We start from the raw sequence: 24,220 nt of genomic DNA, 5'->3' as shown, positions 1-24,220 counted from the left end.
AGTCATTGGGGGAGGCCTATGTTCAGCAGTGGACGTCCTGTGGCTGAAATGATAATGATGATGACGTGGCGCAGATTGAGGCAGCGTCCACAGTTGCTCTGCCTCGGCCCGAGGCTGCCTCTAGTGGATATGCGGCCGTACTGTCGTCCCAGTAACTCCTGTCAGAACATGGTCTGCCTAAAACTTACCTTGTTGTTGGTGACGCGGCGCGTGTATTAGGGACAGGATTCGGTCTCCTCGTAGGCTGTGTATCCACTAGAGCCAGCCTCGGGCCGAGCCGGTGCCTCGCCCAGAGCGACACAATATGGCTCGGCTCACGGCGACGAATTTGCTTCAGGGGACTAAGTGTCGGTTTACATCAAACGTTGTCACTAGTGAGCGCGTAAAAAAATTACTAAATGTATGACGGATTGTACAGCGCCCCTAGCTGAAACTTTAAAGAACTAAAATTTTCATATATTTGGACGCGGCGTGCCGCAGATTGAGGCAGCGTCCCCACTTGTTCTTTCTCTGTACGAGGCAGCCGCTCGGCCTGAGGCCTCTAGTGGATATACGGCCGTACTGTCGTTCTAGTAGTCGCCGCTCCTGTTGCAACATGTCTGACGCACCTTGTTGTTGGTCACGCGGAACTGGCGGCGCGTGTAGTAGGGACAGGACTCGCTCTCCTCGAAGGCCGCGTATCTACTAGAGGCAGCCTCGCCCCGAGCTAATATGGCTCGGCTCGCGGCGACACAATATGGTTTGGTTCGCGTCGACGAATTTGCTTCAGGACGCAGCGTGCCGCAGATTGAGGCAGCGTCCCCACTTGTTCTTTCTCTGTACGAGGCACCCGCTCGGCCTGAGGCCTCTAGTGGATATACGGCCGTACTGTCGTTCTAGTAGTCGCCGCTCCTGTTGCAACATGTCTGACGCACCTTGTTGTTGGTGACGCGGAACTGGCGGCGCGTGTAGTAGGGACAGGACTCTCTCCTCGTAGGCCGCGTATCCACTAGAGGCAGCCTCGCCCCGAACTAATATGGCTCGGCTCGCGGCGACACAATATGGTTTGGTTCGCGGCGACGAATTTGCTTCAGGACGCAGCGTGTCGCAGACTAAGGTAGCGTCCCCAGTTGCTCTGCTACGGCCCGAGGCTGCCTCTAGTGGATATGCGGCTGTACTGTCGTTCCAGTAGCTCCTGTCAGAACATAATCTGCCTAAAACATACCTTGTTGTTGGTGACGCGCAACTGGCGGCGCGTGTAGTAGGGACAGGACTCGCTCTCCTCGAAGGCCGCGTATCCACTAGAGGCAGCCTCGCCCCGAGCTAATATGGCTCGGCTCGCGGCGACACAATATGGTTTGGTTCGCGGCGACGAATTTGCTTCAGGACGCAGCGTGTCGCAGACTAAGGTAGCGTCCCCAGTTGCTTTGCCTCGGCCCGAGGCTGCCTCTAGTGGATATGCGGCTGTACTGTCGTTCCAGTAGCTCCTGTCAGAACATAATCTGCCTAAAACATACCTTGTTGTTGGTGACGCGCAACTGGCGGCGCGTGTAGTAGGGACAGGACTCGCTCTCCTCGAAGGCCGCGTATCCACTAGAGGCAGCCTCGCCCCGAACTAATATGGCTCGGCTCGCGGCGACACAATATGGTTTGGTTCGCGTCGACGAATTTGCTTCAGGACGCAGCGTGTCGCAGACTAAGGTAGCGTCCCCAGTTGCTTTGCCTCGGCCCGAGGCTGCCTCTAGTGGATATGCGGCTGTACTGTCGTTTCAGTAACTCCTGTCAGAACATGGTCTGCCTAAAACATACCTTGTTGTTGGTGACGCGGAACTGGCGGCGCGTGTAGTAGGGACAGGACTCGCTCTCCTCGTACTGCACGGCGATGTGTTCGTACTGCGCCGTGCCGTCGTCCCAGTAGCGCGGGCACTTGCCGTCACCGATCTACAGAACACGTCACATCTTTATTATAGGTTGCGCAACAAGAGTTGAGACGAACTGCTTTATAAGACTGTCTTATGTAATACTAGCGGCCGCCCGCGATTTCGTACGCGTGGGTCCCGTTTTACCCCCTTAGGGGTTGAATTTTGCAAAATCCCGTCTTAGTGAGCACCTACGTTCTAAAAGGAACCCCCATGCAAAATTTTAGACTCGTAGCACTTGTGGTTTCTGATATTTCGTGATGAGTGAGTGAGTCAGTCAGAATACACACAACACGTTAGACTCTAAGTTCAAATATCAAATACACTAGCTACCTCACTCTTACTAAATTTGTACAAGCAAGACAGAAGGCTTTAATCAGTATGTCCAAGCAAGACGTTAGCGCGGCAAGCGTATACAGATACAAATCGTGCTTGTGTTGATCGCCTCAACTTTTGCTGCGTGACCTATACATCAGTGCAAGTACTTGTTTAAAAAAAGACGACGCTTAATAAAAAAGCGTCGTCTTTTAGCGTTACAGTAGATAGCGTATAATCACCGAATAGTCTTCGATTAAACTCCTATGAGTTACTCTAACTCCATAATAGCAATTTTAGGTAAGTTCAAACACCATAAATCAACAAAACTAGACTTACCTCGCTCAGCATGACGATGGTGGACACGTTATGTTCAGAGACCATCCGCCAGAAATCCATGATCGTGTTCGGTAACGGGTCTTGCGTGATTATGAAGCCTTCTGAGTTGTCGTATGCTGCGAAAAACAACATTATTATAAGTTAACTATAAATCGATAGCAAAGTTGGGTTAGTTACACCAATCAAGGGATTGTTCATGGAAGAAGTTAGCATTAGAACTGCCCCATTTTCCGTAATAGACAACTCACGTCACTGACGCTCATTTAATTTAACAGTTGGCACCACTGGCGATTGACAGGACCTTACTCTACAGTAGTGCCAACTTAATGAGTGCAAATGCGTTAGTCCTTCTGCTGCTTCAGCGCTTACCAACAGACGTCATTGTTTTAACTGTAAGTCGTAAGGCAGGCAGAAAATATTAGTTCTCTTACCTTCAATAAACGAGGCGTTGATATACGTAGAGAAGTCTCGACCAGGCAGCGGGGTCAGGATGACCCGATTTCGGTCGTAAGGCAAGCAGTCCGGGCTTCGATTCCGGCTGCGGACTTCCTCGCCCGCACCCGCGGCGCAAGACTTGACTGGCTCGGCTACTGGACTGTTTATCATTTTCTGGAAAATAAATAATACGATGTTTGAGACAAAATACGTTAGTATTGCAGGGATTCCGTCTACAGTTTTAGGTTTTTGAGCAATCGGACGGTTGCGGATAGAGAACAGTCATGGAGGGTGCCGGTTAAATGGCGCAGGAAAAAATCGCGGCAGGTCTTGTCAACTCGGCGAGCCTTTCGGGCGACCTGTAATCCACAATTGAGTGGGCCAAGGCCAGGCATTTCCCAGGCCTCGATATAGGGACATCTTTAAAAAATTGCCTGGACATTTGCCCGGGCTTATTCTTTCGAGGGCCACTCTCGGAACTCCTCTGATCAGTAGAACTGACTGAGCAGCGGCATAGAGCACACCGAAACCCGCTACGGCGGGCCAGGAGTCCTGTTTTACCAGGGTCGCGAGGCGAAAACCTCTATAAAAATAACTGGAGAAGCGGATCAGGGTCCCCTCGAAGCCGGAGTAGCTCGCATAAAACAAGCTGTCCTTGTGCCGGCGTCACTAAGCGGAAATCTTAAGCTAAGTAATCTTTTTAATATCTAAGCTGGTGTCACTAGGTGGACCGACGATCTGGTGAAGGTCACGGGAAGAGCCTGAATGCGGGCAACGCAGGACCGGTCGTTGTGGAAATCCTTGGGGGAGGTCTTTGTCCAGCAGTGGACGTCATTTGGCTGAAACGAACGAACGAATATCTAAGCTGACAAGTCACCTCGAACTCGTGCTCCATGAGGCACTTGTCGGCGCCTTCAGGTGTGTTCCGCAGCCGGTCGATGGACGCTTTCAGCCGCGACGCCGGAATCTCCGTGTCTCCATAGTGTGCGTATTCAACCAGCGCTCGGTACACGAACACGTATTGTTTCTGTGGACGGTAAAATAAACTTATAAGATTCACCGATCACTCTTTTGCACGTTCTTGCATAACACTGCCGCTGCTACTGCTCTGGTAACAGTGTTCACAAGAAGCAATGCAATGAATGCTTCAGTCAAATCAAGGAGTTCGAAGCTTAAGTCAGCTTTTTTGTTAACAAGTATTCATTTTGAACTCTTTGTCGATTAATAAATCTTAGAACTGCCGATTGAGTTACTTTCAGGGTGTAAACTAAGAAGTTCCTTTAGCGGTCACTTCAGTCGCTATCGAAGACAGTAGCTTGAAGTGGCAGCCACAGTGGCCGCTCGCAGCGTAGCTCTACTACCACAGTGACCGGTGCCAGGGAGCTACATTGGCCAGTGGCGGGGAGAGCCACAGTGGCAGGTGGCGGGGAGAGCCATTTTGGCCGGTGATGAGGAGAGCCAAAGTGGCCAGTGGCGGGGACCTCTGTGACTGTTGAACACGGCGGCGTGGCCGGTGGCCTGCAGTCACTCCGGCAGCAGCCCAGGCCACGAGGGGCAGGGTGGGGGAGCCACGTGGCCGCGGGTACTGACCAGCGACTGCACGAGGAAGTTCCGCTGGCGGCGCAGCTCGGCGACCGTGTTGAACACGGCGGCGTGGCCGGTGGCCTGCAGTCGCTCCGGCAGCAGTCCAGGCCACGAGGGGCCGGTGGGGGAGCCACGTGGCCGCGGGTACTGACCAGCGACTGCACGAGGAAGTTCCGCTGGCGGCGCAGCTCGGCGACCGTGTTGAACACGGCGGCGTGGCCGGTGGCCTGCAGTCGCTCCGGCAGCAGTCCAGGCCACGAGGGGCCGGTGGGGGAGCCACGTGGCCGCGGGTACTGACCAGCGACTGCACGAGGAAGTTCCGCTGGCGGCGCAGCTCGGCGACCGTGTTGAACACGGCGGCGTGGCCGGTGGCCTGCAGTCGCTCCGGCAGCAGTCCAGGCCACGAGGGGCCGGTGGGGGAGCCACGTGGCCGCGGGTACTGACCAGCGACTGCACGAGGAAGTTCCGCTGGCGGCGCAGCTCGGCGACCGTGTTGAACACGGCGGCGTGGCCGGTGGCCTGCAGTCGCTCCGGCAGCAGTCCAGGCCACGAGGGGCCGGTGGGGGAGCCACGTGGCCGCGGGTACTGACCAGCGACTGCACGAGGAAGTTCCGCTGGCGGCGCAGCTCGGCGACCGTGTTGAACACGGCGGCGTGGCCGGTGGCCTGCAGTCGCTCCGGCAGCAGTCCAGGCCACGAGGGGCCGGTGGGGGAGCCACGTGGCCGCGGGTACTGACCAGCGACTGCACGAGGAAGTTCCGCTGGCGGCGCAGCTCGGCGACCGTGTTGAACACGGCGGCGTGGCCGGTGGCCTGCAGTCGCTCCGGCAGCAGTCCAGGCCACGAGGGGCCGGTGGGGGAGCCACGTGGCCGCGGGTACTGACCAGCGACTGCACGAGGAAGTTCCGCTGGCGGCGCAGCTCGGCGACCGTGTTGAACACGGCGGCGTGGCCGGTGGCCTGCAGTCGCTCCGGCAGCAGTCCAGGCCACGAGGGGCCGGTGGGGGAGCCACGTGGCCGCGGGTACTGACCAGCGACTGCACGAGGAAGTTCCGCTGGCGGCGCAGCTCGGCGACCGTGTTGAACACGGCGGCGTGGCCGGTGGCCTGCAGTCGCTCCGGCAGCAGTCCAGGCCACGAGGGGCCGGTGGGGGAGCCACGTGGCCGCGGGTACTGACCAGCGACTGCACGAGGAAGTTCCGCTGGCGGCGCAGCTCGGCGACCGTGTTGAACACGGCGGCGTGGCCGGTGGCCTGCAGTTGCTCCAGCAGACAGTCCAGCGCGACGAGGGTGCCGGTGCGGCCCACGCCGGCTGAGCAGTGCACCACCACGGGACGCCCCACCATGTTTGACCATGCTTCGTTCACTCGCTGCAATGAGGAGAAACAATGTTAACTTAAAGATTGAAAGAAAACGAAGAATCATGTGTACACTTGGCTTGTAGTTCTTGTGCACTGCGTCTACACATAGGTGGTCCAAGAGTCCCGTTAACCCCTCGTGATAACTTAGATATGCCTATGTTACGAGTGGGTTCACCACAATAGTCGAGCGCCGGCGGGGATCAAACCCGCGTTCCTCGGATTGTGAGTGGGCTAGTCTGACCCCTTTACCGTTCGGCTATCGTCGCTAGATATAGATGGCATCTTTTTATCTTTTTCGTTATTTAGATTCTGTATTTCTGTTTCATGTCTATCTCTAAATAGAAACCTGTGTAACCGTACTTAGGCTACGGTCTCCTATTAAACGCTATACGCGGCGTACGAAGTAGCATCAAACCTGGATATCGACGCCATAAAATATACCGATATCAACGTCTGAAAGTAATCACAACAGTACATTTTTATAGTAAGCATCATGATGCGGCCTACGGTATTTAAAGAACACCACAGCCTTAGTTCTGCATTTGAAATATGTAGGTCAAATAATGTCGTAAAATCGTCGATTTGATTGAGATTGACACCTATGGCAACTTACAAGTCTGAAATAAGGTTGAAAAGACAGTTGTTACATTACAATACACATGATTTATGGCGTTTTTTTACCTTGATGAACTTGAGTATAGAGTGAGGGTGTTCCGGCGCCGCGAAGTCTTTCCACATGAGGAAGTGGTACTGGCGGACGGTACGGCCCTCGCCTGAATCTTTGGCTTCCCGCGGGGAGGTGGGGGCGCTGGAGTCTGATGCTTCTTTACAATCTGCGGAACAAGGAAGTTGAGATATCGAGAATGAGCGTAGAAAATATTGCTAAATCTGATGTTTTTAGACGATTTTATGTGCACACAAAACAATTAATCATTATAACATGTTAATCTTCAGATCGCTCATATTCGCTGACATATGGACAACTTTTGGAACACCAACTAATATACTAGATGTGCTGACGAGTGTACCTAAAAAGTTACGTAATGGTACAGTCAGTGTCAAATAGTTCGTGACCCTCAAAGTGGACAAAAAGTTGACAGCACAACCTTACTTCAGCACAAACAAAGAGGTGTTGCCAACTTATTGGTTACTTTGGGTGTCACGAACTATTTAACGCTGACTGACAGATTCTTATGAAACATCTTTTTATTCATCTATACTTATAATAAATCTGTAGAGAGGTAAATTCTGTACATGAAATATATTTTCAAAATAACTATCAGGGGGTGATTAGTGATCGATACTGATGCCAAAAATGCAATCAGTAAAATTTTTGTCTGTCTGTATGTTCCTTATAGAAACAAAAACTACTCGACGGATTTTAACGAAACTTGGTACAATTATTCTTCGTACTCCTGGGCAGGTTATAGTATACCCAGGGAAACGGGAATTAGCGGGAAAATCCTTTTGTATGAAAAATCTAAACCGCTTAAGTTACGAGTAGACGCTTGAAATTTGGCATGCAGGTATCTTAGTAAACTTAAAGCTTAGTTACAACAGGATATTGCAAAATTCCCACGGGAACGGGAGTTAGGGGGAAAAAACATTTGTATGAAAAAATCTGAACCGCGTAAGATAGATGAAGGGGGTAAAACGGGATCCACGCGTACGAAGTCGCGGGCGACCGCTAGTATGAAACAAAATGTTGTAAGATATTTATTATGTTCTTACCACCATTCCTCTTAGCAATGCCGTTGTTCTCAATTATTGGTTGTCCATCTGCATTCGTGGGCTGTTTCGTGATCCTTAGCTCTCTGACGATGTAGTCCGAATATCTGAATATTAGAAAATACAAATGTTGAATAAAAATGTCACGTCTTTAGCATTATCTTGAAGAAGTTATCATTTCGGATGTTATCTTTATTCAAGCAGATTGTGTTCCGGCAGTTAGAGGTGAGATAGCCAGTTCCTCCGTGGTTGAGGATTCCGGGTGAAGCTCGCTTCCACCTTCGGCCTGATCGTCACTTACCATCAGGTGAGATACAGGCCAAAAGCTTCCTCGTAGTGGATAAAAAAATATATATTAAACTACAATTTAAGTGAATTAGGCAGGAATTGAGCTGAGCTTCAGGCTAATTCAACCAGTCTAGTCAGTGTGGAGAGTGTAAGACAAAGTTTGTCTTTTTTGACTCTTTTATATTAGATTGGGTCGTCCTCCTGCAGTGGTGACTAAATGCTGACGATGATGAGCTGAGCTTGAGTTACCATTAGACAATCTGTATAAAGTTACACTGATATCTGCCCCATATAATTATGACATTTACAGGAGGGCGGCGCCACTTGACGTTTCAGAATCGTTTGACTTTATAGATGACCCACGCTGAACTGTCCCACCAAACTCAATGACAGGGGGGCGCTACCATCGTTCAACTATATGGTTTCCAACATGGCAAAAATCGGAACCAGCGATCCGGTATTGACGGTGGCGCCCCGCTGTCAATGTCATGGATAGGACAGTTCAGTATTTTGGAACTATACTTGTGACGACGCGTCAAACAAAACACTGACAACTGTTGTAGTTTTAGATGCCATTTTGCAAAAGCATATTCAAATATACCAACCTCTTCTCACCAACATGATGCACAGTAATAGCGCCGAAAACCCTCGCGCCCCGCACCTCATCAGGCCAGTACTTGCTGCACTTGACCTTGGAGTATTCCTCCAGGTTTGTCAGCATCACGATCAGTTCAAGACCGTGCTCCCAGATCATACGCCAGAAGTCGTTGACAGTGGTGTCGGTTGGACCTTGCGCGCAGATGAACTGTTTGCGTTCCTATAGATAAATAAATAAATAAAAAATATGCTTCGAAATTTTATTACAGCGACATCTAGTCCCAATCCAAAGTAAGCGAAACAGAGGATTTAGAACTGGAATTTAGAATATTCTAGAAAAATCCAGTCTTTTTTTGTGACAATAAAATATTGGCACAAAGTAAATATTTTTAATAAATTATTCTTGATGTTGGTTTATGCATAACATGAAGACTTACAGCAAAATAAAATCAGGTTATCAGAAAAATATACAAAATAAACACAGGAAAGAAGGAACACACAACACAGATTGTACAGTCATCCTCAATAAATTTAATTTATTTAACTAACAATGACTATTGAAGTCTTTTTATGCTATTATTTAGGCAAAAAAGTGCTACCACTGTATTTTTGACAAGTTAATTTATTAAAAAATATTTTAATTATAACGTTGAAAATGTTACAAATGATGCCATAGGTATAGGTTTTAATTACGAATCAATACTGTTAATATTAAATGAAATATGTTAAGATGTCTTTTAACACATTAGTTACAATTTGACCCCGGGATCATGTGGCATACAATTTTATTTATATGTAGTCAATCGCCTGAAAAAAATATTCTTAGTAATGAGGCTGACTGTACACGGAAATGCATGCAATACCTGATTAGGTTCCTCAGGGTCCTTAGACGGCACAGGACAGAAGAGCACAGGTTAGACACAGACAGAATGGAAACGATAGGCATCAAGCTGTATGTACAAGAGTACATTTTGTACAGATGACGTCACATCAAGCTAAGAAATAGATATCTTATGAAGATGTAATTGGAGCGTTTTTGAACCAAAGGTAGGCTGATGGACTGTCGTATGAACTGTTCTTCTTTAAGTTAGAAGATAGCTTAATTAATTATGTCGACAATCACAGTGGAATAATAAGATTTATTCCTCCTGTCATTTACATTTAGGTGTCAATATCGTTTGAAAACTTGTACCTACGTTTTAGTGAACAAACAAGTCATAGTGCATTTATTTTCTATGCAATATTGGTATTTCACTGCAGAACTACGAAAGTATGCAGGTTTTTAATTTGAAAATTGTGACCATCACTTTTTTTTACATATCTGAAAGTTTTAAACTCCCAGAACGATTCAAAATCAACCTATATTCTTCAAACACCAATTTATACCTAACAACACCCTATATCATTTCATCCCGCTACATTAAACTCACCCTATATCCCATAACGTAGTTAGCGTTGATATAGTCCGAGCCGGCTATGCTGTCTATCTGCGACAGTTTGACCCGGGTCTGGTCATACGCCTTGATATCCGGGTACCGGTTCTTGGGCTGGTTCTCCCGGGCCTCCGAAGCGTTGGTGGTCCGGTCCGGGAAGCATTCGGGCAGCATCTGTAACAACTTGACCCGGTTTGGTTCGAGTTTTAGTTGGGTTGTAATGGGTACATGTTGAAATGAGAAAAAGAACGAAATTACTACGAAGAAATACAAATGAGATTATATTTTTAAATTAGACAGTCACTATGACAGTTAATGCTATAATAAAACATCAAAAATGTCAAAATTAAAACTTTAGCTGAGAAAAAATAAATTCGGCACACTAGTACACTAGTAAAACATTAAAACGCAAATGGAGACAGTAAAATCTATAGCATTCGACATTCATATCCACAAAATAAAGAAACAATAAGATTGGAAGTAAATTATTAAAACAATGCAAGTATTTTATTTCAATATGAAATTAAATGTTACATAAAACTTACAGTTGTCCATGAAGAGTTCATAAACAAATAGTATGCGTTTCGAACAAACATGTATTAATATACAGACGTTCATTTAGTAATAATAAGTTGTGGTATCATGCGCACCTGTAACATTTCTATGAAATGTTATTTTATACAATAACTCTTCCAATATCACTCACTCGCTTCTCCCATTCGATTGTGGTTTTTATTATCTTACCGAGATACGAGGGCATAAGGACAGTGGTTGATAACTGAGATATAAGCTATATCTACACTCTTGTGTTGTGGTGTCACGTGTTGAATCGTAATAATGTGGACACTCATTTCTTTGAAATTTCATGCATGATTAAATTAATCCTATACGTACTGAGAGCAAATCTAGCCCTTACTTAATATTCCACGTGTGTTTATTGTCTGTACAAAAGATATACCTTTTATTTTTTACTTTTTCCTCGCAACATAGTGGCTGTTTAAATGCAAGTTGTATACACGCACTTCGATTGCCCCCAGCAATGCAAAGAAATTGGTTCATTAATAGACATTGTGTTGCTTGAAAAGTGCCTAAACTCGATGCAATTCCGCCGTTTCGTTTAGGAGTTCTTATGACCACCTTCCAGTCCCATCATCAGACCAGCTCGATGGTACCATAATATTGTATTGTCATCTAATCTACATATAATTGCCAAGTTTCCTGATCATACAAGAGTTACAATAAGTGAGTGTAATTCAGATTCCTAGATTTCATTACATAGTTACATACACGACGGCCTAATAAAAGCGTGTTAAAAACAGTGAAATACCTCGAACTCCTTCTGGAAGCCGTAGTCGGAGTCCAGCTGCCTCTCGGCATAGGCCGCCGCCAGCTCGTCCTTTGGTATCGGCGGCATGTCTGGGGGAACTGTGGAGATCAGTTGCTGCCGGCCTCCGATGTGACCGACCACGTATCTGGAGATAATCATTATGTTGATGATGAGTGTCAAAGAATAGTTGTTGTGTGTATACAACGCTCTTTTTGATTTCCTGGAACTCTAGGGTATTAATAAGACCACTTCAAAGAATAGAATGGCATTACATTTTCTTTAAAGGATGATGGGCATATTGGGCGTTAAACCAACAGAAACAATAATTAACTTTTTTTTTTAAATATAACCGACTTCAAATGCGTGAACACAAAAAAAAATTAAAAATTAAAAAATTTTGATAATAAATATTTAATAAATTATTTTAATGTATTCAACAAAAAAATAATCGTTCAAATTGGTTCATAATCGGCGGAGATATTGCGTATAAAAAAGTTCTTCCCTAATTTTCCACCCTTGGGGGTGAAATATTTTCTTCAAATTCGCATGAAACCACCCTTTTGATAATACCTATTCAACAAAAAAATTATCGTTCAAATTGGTTTATAATCGGCGGAGATATTGCGTATAAAAAAGTTCATCCCCAATTTTCCACCCTTGGGGGTTGTTTTTTTTATTATTAAATTTAAATGGGACCACCCTTGAGGTATTACCTATACGCCGAAAATCGGTTTGTTCAAATCGGTTCATAATTGACGGAGTTATCGCGTAACAAACATAGAGAAAGATAGAGAAAAAAAACATACGGGTCGAATTGAGAACCTCCTCCTTTTTTTGAAGTCGGTTGAAAAGTATACTAAATTAAAGCTTAATACTAGTACTTCATTTCATTGTGGGTAATTCTATATTTTTATATTGCTCAATGTGAGGTAGTCATAGTATGACAACAATCCTGAAATACGCGGGGATACGGAGATAGAGGTCGTTGAATATGCAAAGTTTCCATAGTATTTCACATCACATTAGGGTAATAAAAATAGTATTAGATCAATTAGATTGCTTTTATCGATCATATTGAGAGTCTTACTATCGATTCTATCGATTTAGTAAGTATGTATACCGAATAAATCATAATCGATTATTCGATTGCAATAATCGATTATATTGCTGAAAATAAAGAATTGAATTAACAATCGATAGTAATGATGGTAATCAATAAAATCGATTAATCGAATTGTTAATCGATAAATCGTTATTTGGCAATATCGATTAATAATCGATCCGTGATCGATTATGCGACAACACTACAACTTAACTAGTAGAAACCCATTGAAACATGACTGTGTTCATGTCATTTCTCTAAATGGTACCTAGGTATGGTCCTACGCTTATAATGTAGAACATGGTTTAAATATACCATTTGTTGGCCCCACTCCTGAACTGTTGGACATAATAATGGATAAATAACTTAATGTATGTAAAATGTAAGTAGATAAGTATATTAATTAATAATATTTTTTGTTTGCGCAATAAAGCACCTATTACTATTTCACATTATGTCAATTTCCAAGCAAACCCGGGAGTTTTTGGTAGTTATTTATATGACAATATATTTCTGATATTAAGTCCTAACAAATAATAGTAGTTACATTTCTGTTGGTTTTACGCCTAGATTCCATAGAAAAGTGCCCATCATCCTTTAAGGCGATTAGTGTCCTCAATCCGCGCCAAATGGGCATTTTGTAAAGCCTACTCCTCTTTTACTGCTGGACAGAAATAGTTCAAAAAAATATATGTTATACAACAGTTCAAGGACTACATTTGTGACGTTTGAATTTTCGCTACGTCTCTTTGTTTTGGATTAAAAAAATAAATACGGGACATCGATTTTTTACTTAAATTCCCTACTCCTCCAAAACGGCTATGTTAATTTAAAAGATTTTTGCACGAATAGATTGGGAATTCTTTAATTTTTAAATGACACGTTGCGTTTTTCAATCGAACATTACTTTCATTCATAAATTTTACTTTTGATAAATTCCGAACGTTTTGCTGTTGAGGGGGCCTTCGCGGGGTGCGGGCGGCAGTCGGCCGCTGGCCTTCAGACGGGGAGGTTGTGTCACTCGCTACAAACTGACATTAGCGATCAAAATGAATTTTTTCTTTGGCTAAGTTGCACCACCTGACGTGACCTAACTTTGACCGTAGCTTTGGCGATAACCGGTGTTTTTTGTATGGAGTTAGACAGACTTTTGACGCTTGTCAAAGTTGAAGTAAGATGGTGCAACCCAGCTTTTGTTCGACAATAGATTTTATGTCAGAATTGTTCATAGAGTACATGCAGTCAGACAATACAATTGAATTATGACGCGCTCAGACGCTATTTTCTACCTGAATAGAATATATTAGTGTAAAAAGACTATAATTGACTCCAAAACAACTGCACTAGATAAATACAAGTAGAAAAATTATTACGTTATTTATTTACTAGGCCTTTGCAATCAGTATCCAAATTAGGAGCTAGTCAGAATCTGTAACTTAATCGATTTACGTGAAGAAAACAATTTATATTTTTCATACTTATTAGAATTAGATTTTAAATATGTTTCTTCGCGAAAATACCACAATTAAAAATAACACCTGTAACGCCCCTGGGTCTGCGGGTGTCTATGGGTGACGGTAATCATTTACCAACAGGTGATCCGTTTGCTCGTTTGCCTCCTGTCACATTAAAAAAAATTAAGATAAAGTGGTATTGAATTGTTCTATAGAGCTTATTAAAAATTTGGATACTGATTACAAAATTAGCCATTTTCGGAGTCGGTGTCGGTGTCCTACCTTTTGGTGATTCGTTTTGGAGTTGGTTTTAATTTTTAGTGAAATTAATCTATTTCATGCCTTTAGTAGACTATAGGTACCCAGTAGACCTTGTTGTTGCCACTGAAGGTGCATAGGTACTCAGTACATTGATACCATATTTTTCATGTTAAGTGCAAATAAACTTCCCTAAATTACCAAACCATGAAACGTACCTATATTATTAAAAAGTTTCGCAGATAAAAACTGAAATCCTCTTATAAGGTGATGAATTTTAGGAGCATGTCATGAAACCAAAATTATTAGCATACAAGAGCTTGTTTTAAAAAAAATCTTTTTATTTATGATGGGGAATTTACTGCGGCGTAGTAGCAGAGATTTTCCGTTTGTAGATCGTAATAATTTCGAAGAATAGGGATGTTTCGTGGATAAAGCAAGAAAGTAGCAAGAGTTTGAATAAGACCGTCGGTGAACTTACCAAAAAAAAAGCTCTAAATGTATTTTTCACTTTTTTAAACTTATGAAAATTTAAAGAGATGAAGCGCACCAAAGTTCAGAAGATGAGGCACATGACGTCAAGGCATGCTTAAAATTGTGGCGATTTGTGTCGTCACGCGGAATTTCATCGCATCATTATCTTCGTAATTACTTGTTTAATTGAAAAATAAAAATATCCTGTGTCCAATATTTTTTGATAATGTAAAATTGACGGACCAAAAGTCTTTTTTAAAGAAACTAGCCTATTCCTATGGCCACATTCCAGCTCCATCATCAGACCCTGCAGTTTCCCTTAGAGAATTGAAGACTCGTGATTTTCAAAGTAGCGTACCTACTTACATAACATTAGGTACTTGCTTATACAGGGTCAGGGGTTTGTCATCTAGCCTAGTTGTCGTCAGGAAGTTGGTCTAACTAATTCAGCTTGCAACTAATTCAGCTTGCAAGATTCCACCCGAACAAACATTTATGTAATTACCTACATACATCATAAATTGCAAGCTAAATAAAAGCTTGTAATAAAGTCGGGTTTGTTCAAATTTCGAGAACGACTGAACCGACAAAAGCATTAGAAAATTTACGAAAAATAAAATAAAATTTTATCCCGTACAAAATGTTCATGGATTTTGTTATTTTTATTAAATACCTTTACGCCTGAGTTAAATGACACCGACATCAAGGTTCATCAATTTAAGTCTATAATAATAGGCAGTAATGTATGAAGAAAGAGCTTCTATTCTGTATCTACCTATGCCCGTGTATTTTTGATCGGTGTCAAATCGGAGTTTTTGGTGCGGGGTACGCGGGTGTTGCTCGCGGCGTGAAGGTCAAACGCCCAAGGTCATTGAGGACTCTAATCGCCTTAACAATTTTTTTCGACTTATTTTTTCATGTGATATATTGTTATTTTTTCCTATCACATAAAAAAAAAAATGTGAAATTATTCTAAAAACATAATTTTTCACTGAAATAATTCATAATTTACATACACTTATCAATAAAAAGTCTACACAAAAAGACTAGGACAATTAAAAAAAAACTATATTGATGATACTATAATCTAAATCAACTAGGTATCTTCTAAATCTAGAATCCACAATATCTTCAAAAATATGCTTTTAGAAACACATATTCCTTAGACTGTTTAACTAGTTTTCATTTATAGAATATACCCCTAAAATTTCCGGAAAACAAAAGGAGCACGTTGTATAATACTTTATTATAACTGATTTTTTTTTAGCAGAACTAGGTAGATATTTGACTGCAATCGATCGAAGCAAATAAAGATATACTTGTCACACTAGATGTTAAGTGAGATGCAGTCTAGGGTGGTTCATACCAGCCCAGTAAATGCTCTTTTATGAAAAGTAGTAAAAATGACCCTTGATATTTGATTTCAAATGAATCTTCACATAATCGTGAGCTAAGAATCAGAGACAATCGATTATAGTAGTGTAGCCCTTAGCTCCACTTTTTTAGGCAAATGTCGGACAGTATTTACGCATAAACGATACAGCAAACTTGAATACAAATAATGTATTTAAATTGCATGAGCAGACACACAACATACATCGTGGCTTTAGATTAATTGAATATCAATGTTTAAACCGATCACATTACCCAATGTAAAACTTTAGAGTTGTTTTGTAATTCGGACCTTATTCACTTAAGCTTTAAAGCTCATTCTAGTTTTGCCTTACCTGAGAGCCTGCTGTATGCGGTTCATCTCATGCGCCGGCGGCGGTAACTTGCGCGAGCGCCGCGTTTGGAGGATGCAGAATATTATCATGCCCAGTAGAACGACAGCTGCGATGGCACAAGTCACCTGTGGAATGTAAAAGTATCTTTTAACATTCTAGTAAAACCAAGAGAGGTCTTTAATGAGCCATATATCCGCTTTGCACTGAAGGGAAGTAGAACCTTAACTTCAATTCGAACTCCGCCTATGTTCCTCTGATTAATTTGAAAGAAAGAAACATTTATTACGATGAACATCACTTAGTTAAGGCCGGGTAACAGAGAAAATGGCGAAAATGAGGTTTTCATTTATCATTTTTGAGGTACTAAACAGTAAAATTAAAGGCTAAGATTTTTATTGGGCATAGTTGAGGATATTTTCTAGGGCAATTAACGGATGGAAACACGATTTGATGAAGTTGACTCGATAGAATAAATTCCCAAAGTTACCTCTATTCGTTTTCTATTTATGGTTTTATTTTTAAAATAAGCGATTTGAGATTCTAAATCTTTTACTAAACTAAAGTTCAGAAATAACTTGAGGGCTTTTAACGGATGAAATTTTTATATTGCGTCTTATTTAGTTACTATGTTAAAAAATGTGGAAAAAATCGTCCATGACGGCTTGGACAATCTCAATCAGTCGCGCGGTGGCGCTTACGGAGGACGGACGCGTGTCAGTTTTATGGCCGTGACAGTTCGCGATTTGTCAATATTTTTGACAATGATGACTTTGATGAGTCACAGTATAATAATATCAGTGCTACTGGAGAAAGCTAAAATTTTTGATAATTAAGAATTATCAATTTTGTCTACCTATTGAAATTTAAATCGTTCGCATCCTTTTAAACGAAGACTCTACTCATGATACATAGTACATTCCTCAAATATGAGACAAAACCAATGAGTTAAAATTACATTTTAATAGTACCTACATACTTCTTTACACTCTTTAGAAGACACTGACACTGATACAAATAAATAATAAAAAATTAGGTCAGTGGGTCAAATATAGAGGCAGCTGCACGTCACTGAAAGACGATTCTGTTTACTCGGCATCTGGGCTGGAGAACATGAACCCTTGTTTACAGATGCAGATGTAAATGGAGTTATAACTGGACAAATTTTACATGAAACGTGTAACAGAAATCAGTTAAAAGACACATACATGGAATACCAATAAGGTTGCGGAGGGAAAGCTACCTATATAAACTAGCGGCCGCCCGCGACTTCGTTCGCGTAGACCTAGTTTTACCCCCGTTAGATATCATGTTGATAGATGGCGTTTCACGGCTTCCCCCAAATGAATATTTACGAACGTCATACAGTAGTTTGTCCAGCGCTGTAGATTTTAACCAATGACGATAGGTAAATGGCGCTTTTTAGACACGTCTTATTTATTTATTGAAATTTATTTGTCACATATCGTCATAAGTGTTAGCCTATATGTTAATCTGGGTTATAAACAATAATACTGTAAAGTTTCAACAAAATCCGTTCAGTAGTTTTTGCGTGAAAGAGTAACAAACATCCAGACATCCAAACTTTCGCCTTTATAATATTAGTAGGAAGTAGGATATTTCACAATCCAAACTAATATTTTACTATTTAGTTTAGCATTTACTTACCTACAGTAAATATTAGTTTAGATTGTGAAATGTTTAAAATAAAAAAAATAATAAAACAAAATAGGGTTTCAAATTACCTATCTTTATCTAATTTATAAAGAGGTAAAGTTTGTGTGTTTGTATATTTGTTAAATTGTAAGGGGTAATCTCGGGATCTGCTGAACCGATTTTAAAAAATCTTTCACCAATAGAAAGCCACATTATATCTGAGTGTAATAGGTTATATAAAAACCGAAAAATACTACGCGGGCGAAGCGGCGGGCGGAAAGCTAGTTTATTTATAATTATGTACGAGCATAATAATTATTAAAGTCTAAGTCAAACATTCTTTATTTGTGTGGACCTATATTAGCGAGAGATTAGACCTAGACAAGGCGTCAAATATTTCAAGAAAAAAATTAAAAACTTATAAAGCTAAATTTTGCTCTCATGGAGCCTTTACCTACTCTGACAAATCAAGACTTAAAGAAGAAACTAATAATAAAACTATTTAACTGTCCTGCAATGAAAAGCTTGATCGGGTACAACACCTCAAGTTATTTTAGAACTTGATTTCATGAAAAGACTCTGAATATCAAATCGCTTAGGTATCTAAAGTCAAACGATTCTGAAATGTCAAGTGGCATAAGGTTGGGACTAATAAATAACCCATTAAGATAGTAACGCCCTCCTGTCAATGACATACCTGGAACGTTAGAGTATTGGACAACTAGTAAAAATGCTTTGTCCTAAATGACTGACGGATATCGTAGAGACCTGAAAGTTGGAAGGTGTGTTCTTTGTATGACGTAGGCATCCGATTTTCCGAAATGGGGTCATGAAATGAAGTGGGTGAAAAAAGGGGGCAAAGATTGTATGGGACAGTGATTCTTTGGTTCAATCTACTTGAAATTTTGCTTAACAATTCCTTAATATTATAATTCATGACAAACGTGTGAAAGGGGTAGAAAGATATTTTGGGAGTCATTTGCGTCGAAGTTGATATCAATACTAGATACTTACTGCTTTTGATTTAATTACTTTTTATTTTTACAAGTGTTTGAAAACTCCATGTCAGTTTGCAATCAATGTCAAGTGAAATCTCAAATTGAAATGTCCAATCTCAATGAGGAGGCTCTGCATTTATTCCTAGAATTCCCCTAACACCGTCAAATTACCCTTTCGAATTCAAGACAGTGCAGTTTCCCATCAAAATCTGCTTCGTAATGACTATAAACAAAGCTCAAAGTCAAACTCTAGCAACCTCTGCATAAACTCCCATGAGTGCTCAGAGCGAGTGCCTGCGCCAGGTAACCGCGTGTGATGCTCATAGTGATTTTCGATACAGAGCCCCGTAATACGTTGTACATAAATTATGGAAAGAAAACACCCAGACCAATACAAACAAATATGTATGCAATTTTAGTATGATATTTTTATTTATTAATAAACAAAAAGACTGAACAAAATTGATGCGTGTACTGATTAATGTAATTAACCACATGCAAAGTTTCGTGAATTGCAACAACTATAATTTATTATCCAAGCTCTAAATAATCGCTACTACGAGTAAGTGATCATAAAATGTTTTTCTGATGAACTGATCATTAAATGACCTACCGATAGGTCGGGTGACGTAATCTTGAAATTCTTTTGAACTTCCGGAAGGTCGGGTGATGCCACGCCTCTTTGAACCGTGTTTACTTTGGCTATTTTATATTTATTCGATTCTAAAATATATTCCCAAAAATTCTGAAAGGTGTTTTAATTTGTATCACTTGGATATGATTTGTATTAGAAAGTGTTGTGAGTGTGACGCTTGAATGGAAGGAAGTCAACCTAACCTAACCAACTGGTATTTTTATACTGTGTAGCTGGGAGAGCTCTTTGGCGCGCTGTCTTCGGCGAAGTATTGCGCGCGCAGATTTTGACAGCGTGAAATACCTACTTTAGCAGAAATACCAAGCCTTAATGACAAAGAAGGTATACGGAAAAGACAGAAATAACACAAATATTACAAGGAAATAAAAAGTGAACTGAGCAGTGCTACCCTGTCGCAACAGCGATGCCCATCGCAATGGGACTCCTCTCAGCATACTCGTATGCCGTGGCCCACAGTGGGGAAGGCCACGACGCTGGTTTTCAGTGTGCCCCATAATTTGCGAACGTTGCGGGTTCAATGACAGTTTAACTTTCCCTCGCGACAAACTTATCCTTCAATGGTTGGGTTTTTATTGGTGGTCAATCTGTAGATCTTGGCTACACAGGAGTTGCAGCGGTGGGAACACAAGTTGGGAATAGTCCCTCGAGCCATATAATAGCCGTTTGAAAGGAATTAGTCGAACAGAAATTTTACATCTAGAAACTGCTGGTCATTGGAATTAACCTTTTAACTTTTGAGTATCTATACGACTTACTAAAGCAGTTTAGTCAAGGTTTGAGTCGGTTTTAATCATACTTTTTCCATATCGAAGTCTATAATGTGGTACCTAGGTATAATCTGTGTGTGTGTGTGTGTGTGTGTTTTTTTTTATTTTACGGCGACCCTAGTGCCCCAAAGGTCCTTGCTGAAAATAAGAGTCGTGGCACCTTTGTCACGACTAATGCTGAGCCAGGGACCTTTTTGGCACAGGGCACTTAAAATCTATTTTATTTTAATTGGGATAAGCCTTCTTTTTTGTTCTTTTATGTATGTTTTATCTTGTATTGTGCCTATATCTTGTATTGTGTATAGTGCCAAATAAACAATATTCTATTCTATAACCAGGTATAAAGTACTATTTACCTGCAAAGCAACTTCAAGAGGTGTGGAGGCGACGGCAACCGGCGGTGTTGGCGCCGGCGTAAGCGCGTTCACATACTCGCTGTATATCGGCGCCACGTCGATCAGCTCAGCTGTTGACGTACAAGATACTCAATTATTTATTGCATTTCACAGCGTATACAGAAATATTTTTGATCACCAGATCAATGGGTTACCGTCTTTTGTTTATTAGGTGCAAATGGCGAGTAAGGTCTGACTATAGTCTGGTCTGCGAGCACGTAGAATTTTGTCCAATGACCCCAAGCTACCCATCCTTATCGCTCGCGCGTAATTATGTTGCTGTCGCTTTCGCACACTCACTGCGGCCGCCCGTCGCACAGTCGCGACAGCAATATAATTACGCGCGAGCGATAAGGATGGGTAGCTTGGGGTCATTGGACAAAATTCTACGTGCTCGCAGACCGGGCTTTAGACTTGATAAAGATGCAAACTGGTGAGTGAAAATACTAATAACTTCGAATATTATAGTTGTGGTCACCATTTGGCGCCTCTGCGAGTGACAGGACATTACTCGCCAGTGGCGCCAACTGTTGAGCCCGCATTGTTCGAAATGTTGAAATACACAATTTATGGGCATAGAATCAGTGGTTCCCAAACTTATTTAGTCTACTGCCCACTTTGATAATAAATTATTTTTTAGCGCCCCCCATTTTTGTAGTCAAGAGTCGAACTCAGTCGGTGTCTAAGAGTCCTCCTAGTAGATGACGCCTCCCAAGCCTCTATACAACGTCCCGATTTTTTTTCTGGGTCTCTTACCGCCTCCCCCTTTAAGCCTGCAGCGCCCACAAGGGGGCTTTATCGCCCACTTTGGGAAAGACTGGCATAGATGACAGTTCAGAGAATACGGAGACAAAGATTGAAATTAGAGACAATAATGAATACTTACTGATGCACTCCACAAACATAGTGTAGTTGGAGGTGGAGTCCAAAGGTCCATCGTTGGGTCTCAGCTTCATGTCAGGCTTGTCATCTTCGTTTTTATCCCTCATCATTGGGTTGTTGTTGTAATCGCTGGAAATAAGGTGGATGTTCCTTTAATATTTGCTTAACAAAGAGTAGAGCTCGAACGAGTAAATAAATCTTCATGCTGATGTCCAATGTCAATGATGAATTTAAAGTTTGCTTCAAACGAATTAATACTGAAAAAGTCATATTTCTTGTCAAATTAATTTCTCGATCGCTTTAAGGAACGAAGGGGTTATTTATTTAAAAAAAACCGCACCAAATCGATTTGGAGTTTTTAGTATACGTTCGTTTGATGTTACAGTTGATCTTTGTGGACAGACAATTTATAACTTTCGCAATCCGCATTTCGCTGCGGACCAAATACAAAAGCGGTATAGATTTTGTGGTCAAGCTATAATAACAGTAATATTTTATACCCTGGGATTTTAGCTAGTAAGCACTAAAGCTAAAATCAAGTGGCAGTGGGCGGGGCACATAGCTCGTAGAGACGATGGCCGTTGGGGCAGAAAAGTTCTCGAGTGGCGACCACGGGCTGGAAGACGTAGCGTGGGCAGGCCTCCTACTAGGTGGACCGACGATCTGGTAAAGGTCGCGGAAGAGCCTGGATGCGGGCAGCGCAGGACCGTACATTGTGGAAAACCTTGGAGGAGGCCTTTGTCCAGCAGTGGACGTCATTTGGCTGAAACGAAGCACTAAAGATAAACTACATTCAACATCAAATAAACCGCACCTTCCGCGACGCGAACTTTAAAGATTTTCTTCTGACACAATCATGGTACCCCAACAATATTGGTGTTATTTGAAAGCCCAATAAATATCCTTAAAGAAAAATACATGTCATTTCTAAATAAATGATTAACATATACCATAAATGTGACTTGAAAATAGACCTCACTTTGGGCTCACCTCTGGGATCAATTAGACCAATTTTTATGGTTATAAAACCAAATAAAGATCTCACGTGTCCTCTTTAACAGATGTACAGCGATTAATCCCAACTTAACAGTTTTATAGTCATAAAAAATGGCTATAGCGTAACCACCTATTTTTTGAAGAAGTGACTCTGGATCCTTGTAAAGACACATTTTTGGGGTAAAAACCTTTCCTTTAATGAAATGAAGTTTAGAACTAGGCTTTCAAATGGTACCAATGTTGGTGGGAAGTGGGGATGCATACGTTTGATAAGTGCTTGTCGCGGGAGGTGCGGTTTATTTGATGTTGAGTATATAATGAACCATACCTTCCCAAAGACCTCCGGACCTTATTAACGTTTTCTTCGACTTCCAACACGTCCTCGGTGGTATCATCCAGTAAATCATCTTCAGTAGTAGTCGGCATAGAAGTGGTGGTGGTAGTTGTGGTGGTGGGAGGGACAGGCAAGTCTGGAGGCAGCCGCCGAGGTTTCAACAGGCACCGTCGGCAGGCGTCTTTGGCGAAAACTGGTTCCTTCTCGTCGAATAGGCTTTTTCTGTCGCCCATTATTAGTTCGGAATCCGAGGGGAATTTGTCGCTGGAAATAATTAGGAACTGTTGGTGAATGATGTTTTAAAATAAGCGTTAATGACAGAAAAATTAGACATTTGAAAAATAATATTAAAACGTCATCTTCGTGGGTACAATTTCAATGAGGGGGTACAATTTCAAATTTCTTAATTGTGCTCATCAGTTGGCTGCACTGGCGAGTAAGGCCCTGTCACTTGCTAGTGGTTAAGACAGTGGCGCCACTGTCGAATAAGTTCCTATCACAAGCTAGTAGCGCCAACTAGTGAGCGCAATTTAAAGAAACCACAAGGATAAATAGAACAAAAAATACGCTGGTTTAAGCCATCATTATACCAAACTTGGTTTATGGCTGAATTAAAGTTTTACTTGCTTTTATAGTTTTATTTTCCTTTTCTCGGTGTTTTTTACTCATATCATATAACATTTAGAATCATAATTGACAACAATTTTTTTATAGATGTCCTACACTGAAATGTCCCATCCGTTTGGTTGACAGGGGGCGCCACCGTCAATACCGGATCGCTGGTTCCGATTTTCGCAACTGAAATGTCATTTGCAGGAGGGCGCTGTCATCAATGCCGGTTACTGTTTCCGATCTTTGCCATTTGACGTTTCAAAATCGTTCGACTATAAAAGCGCATTCATACTAGACATGGGGCGGGTAGTGGTTTTGCCGGGTACCCGTCAGGCGGGTACCCAGACCCTGCACAATTTTTGCCGGGTATCCGGCAGCGCTTACAGGTCGTGTGACGTGCGTCTCGCTTGCCTGCTCGGGCGCAACTAAAAAGAAAAAAAAACGAAGCCGCTTCAATGCTGATCGGGCTGAAAAGTTGGCGTTTTTGCATCATAATTTACCAATATTTAAATATCAGTACCTACTAAAAATATCGTTATTTCGTAAAAAAATTGTCCATTACAGCCTTTTATTACTTATTTATAAGATTACCATTTGTGCTCCAATTATTAT

At 42.1% G+C, this 24,220-nt stretch overlaps 1 protein-coding gene across 1 annotated transcript in view; it reads right to left on the bottom strand.

Annotated features, from left to right (window-relative positions):
- LOC135084099 (tyrosine-protein phosphatase 69D) overlaps positions 1–24,220 on the bottom strand; it is a 53,432-nt gene that overhangs the window by 10,919 nt on the left and 18,293 nt on the right. The window contains exons 14-27 of the mRNA XM_063978844.1: positions 22,991–23,260; positions 21,671–21,795; positions 20,746–20,855; positions 16,317–16,441; positions 11,302–11,446; positions 9,972–10,157; positions 8,550–8,761; positions 7,660–7,763; positions 6,610–6,761; positions 5,746–5,937; positions 3,865–4,014; positions 2,984–3,161; positions 2,553–2,668; positions 1,789–1,920 (exon numbers count right to left, since the gene is read on the bottom strand). Coding sequence (XP_063834914.1) covers positions 1,789–1,920; positions 2,553–2,668; positions 2,984–3,161; positions 3,865–4,014; positions 5,746–5,937; positions 6,610–6,761; positions 7,660–7,763; positions 8,550–8,761; positions 9,972–10,157; positions 11,302–11,446; positions 16,317–16,441; positions 20,746–20,855; positions 21,671–21,795; positions 22,991–23,260 — 2,197 coding nt within the window. The remainder of the gene's footprint in view (positions 1–1,788; positions 1,921–2,552; positions 2,669–2,983; positions 3,162–3,864; positions 4,015–5,745; positions 5,938–6,609; positions 6,762–7,659; positions 7,764–8,549; positions 8,762–9,971; positions 10,158–11,301; positions 11,447–16,316; positions 16,442–20,745; positions 20,856–21,670; positions 21,796–22,990; positions 23,261–24,220) is intronic.

This window comes from Ostrinia nubilalis, chromosome 25 (genome assembly GCF_963855985.1).
Source record: "Ostrinia nubilalis chromosome 25, ilOstNubi1.1, whole genome shotgun sequence".
NCBI lineage: Eukaryota > Metazoa > Arthropoda > Insecta > Lepidoptera > Crambidae > Ostrinia > Ostrinia nubilalis.
Note: the sequence above shows the minus strand (reverse complement) of the source record. Positions and strands in the feature narration are given on the sequence as shown.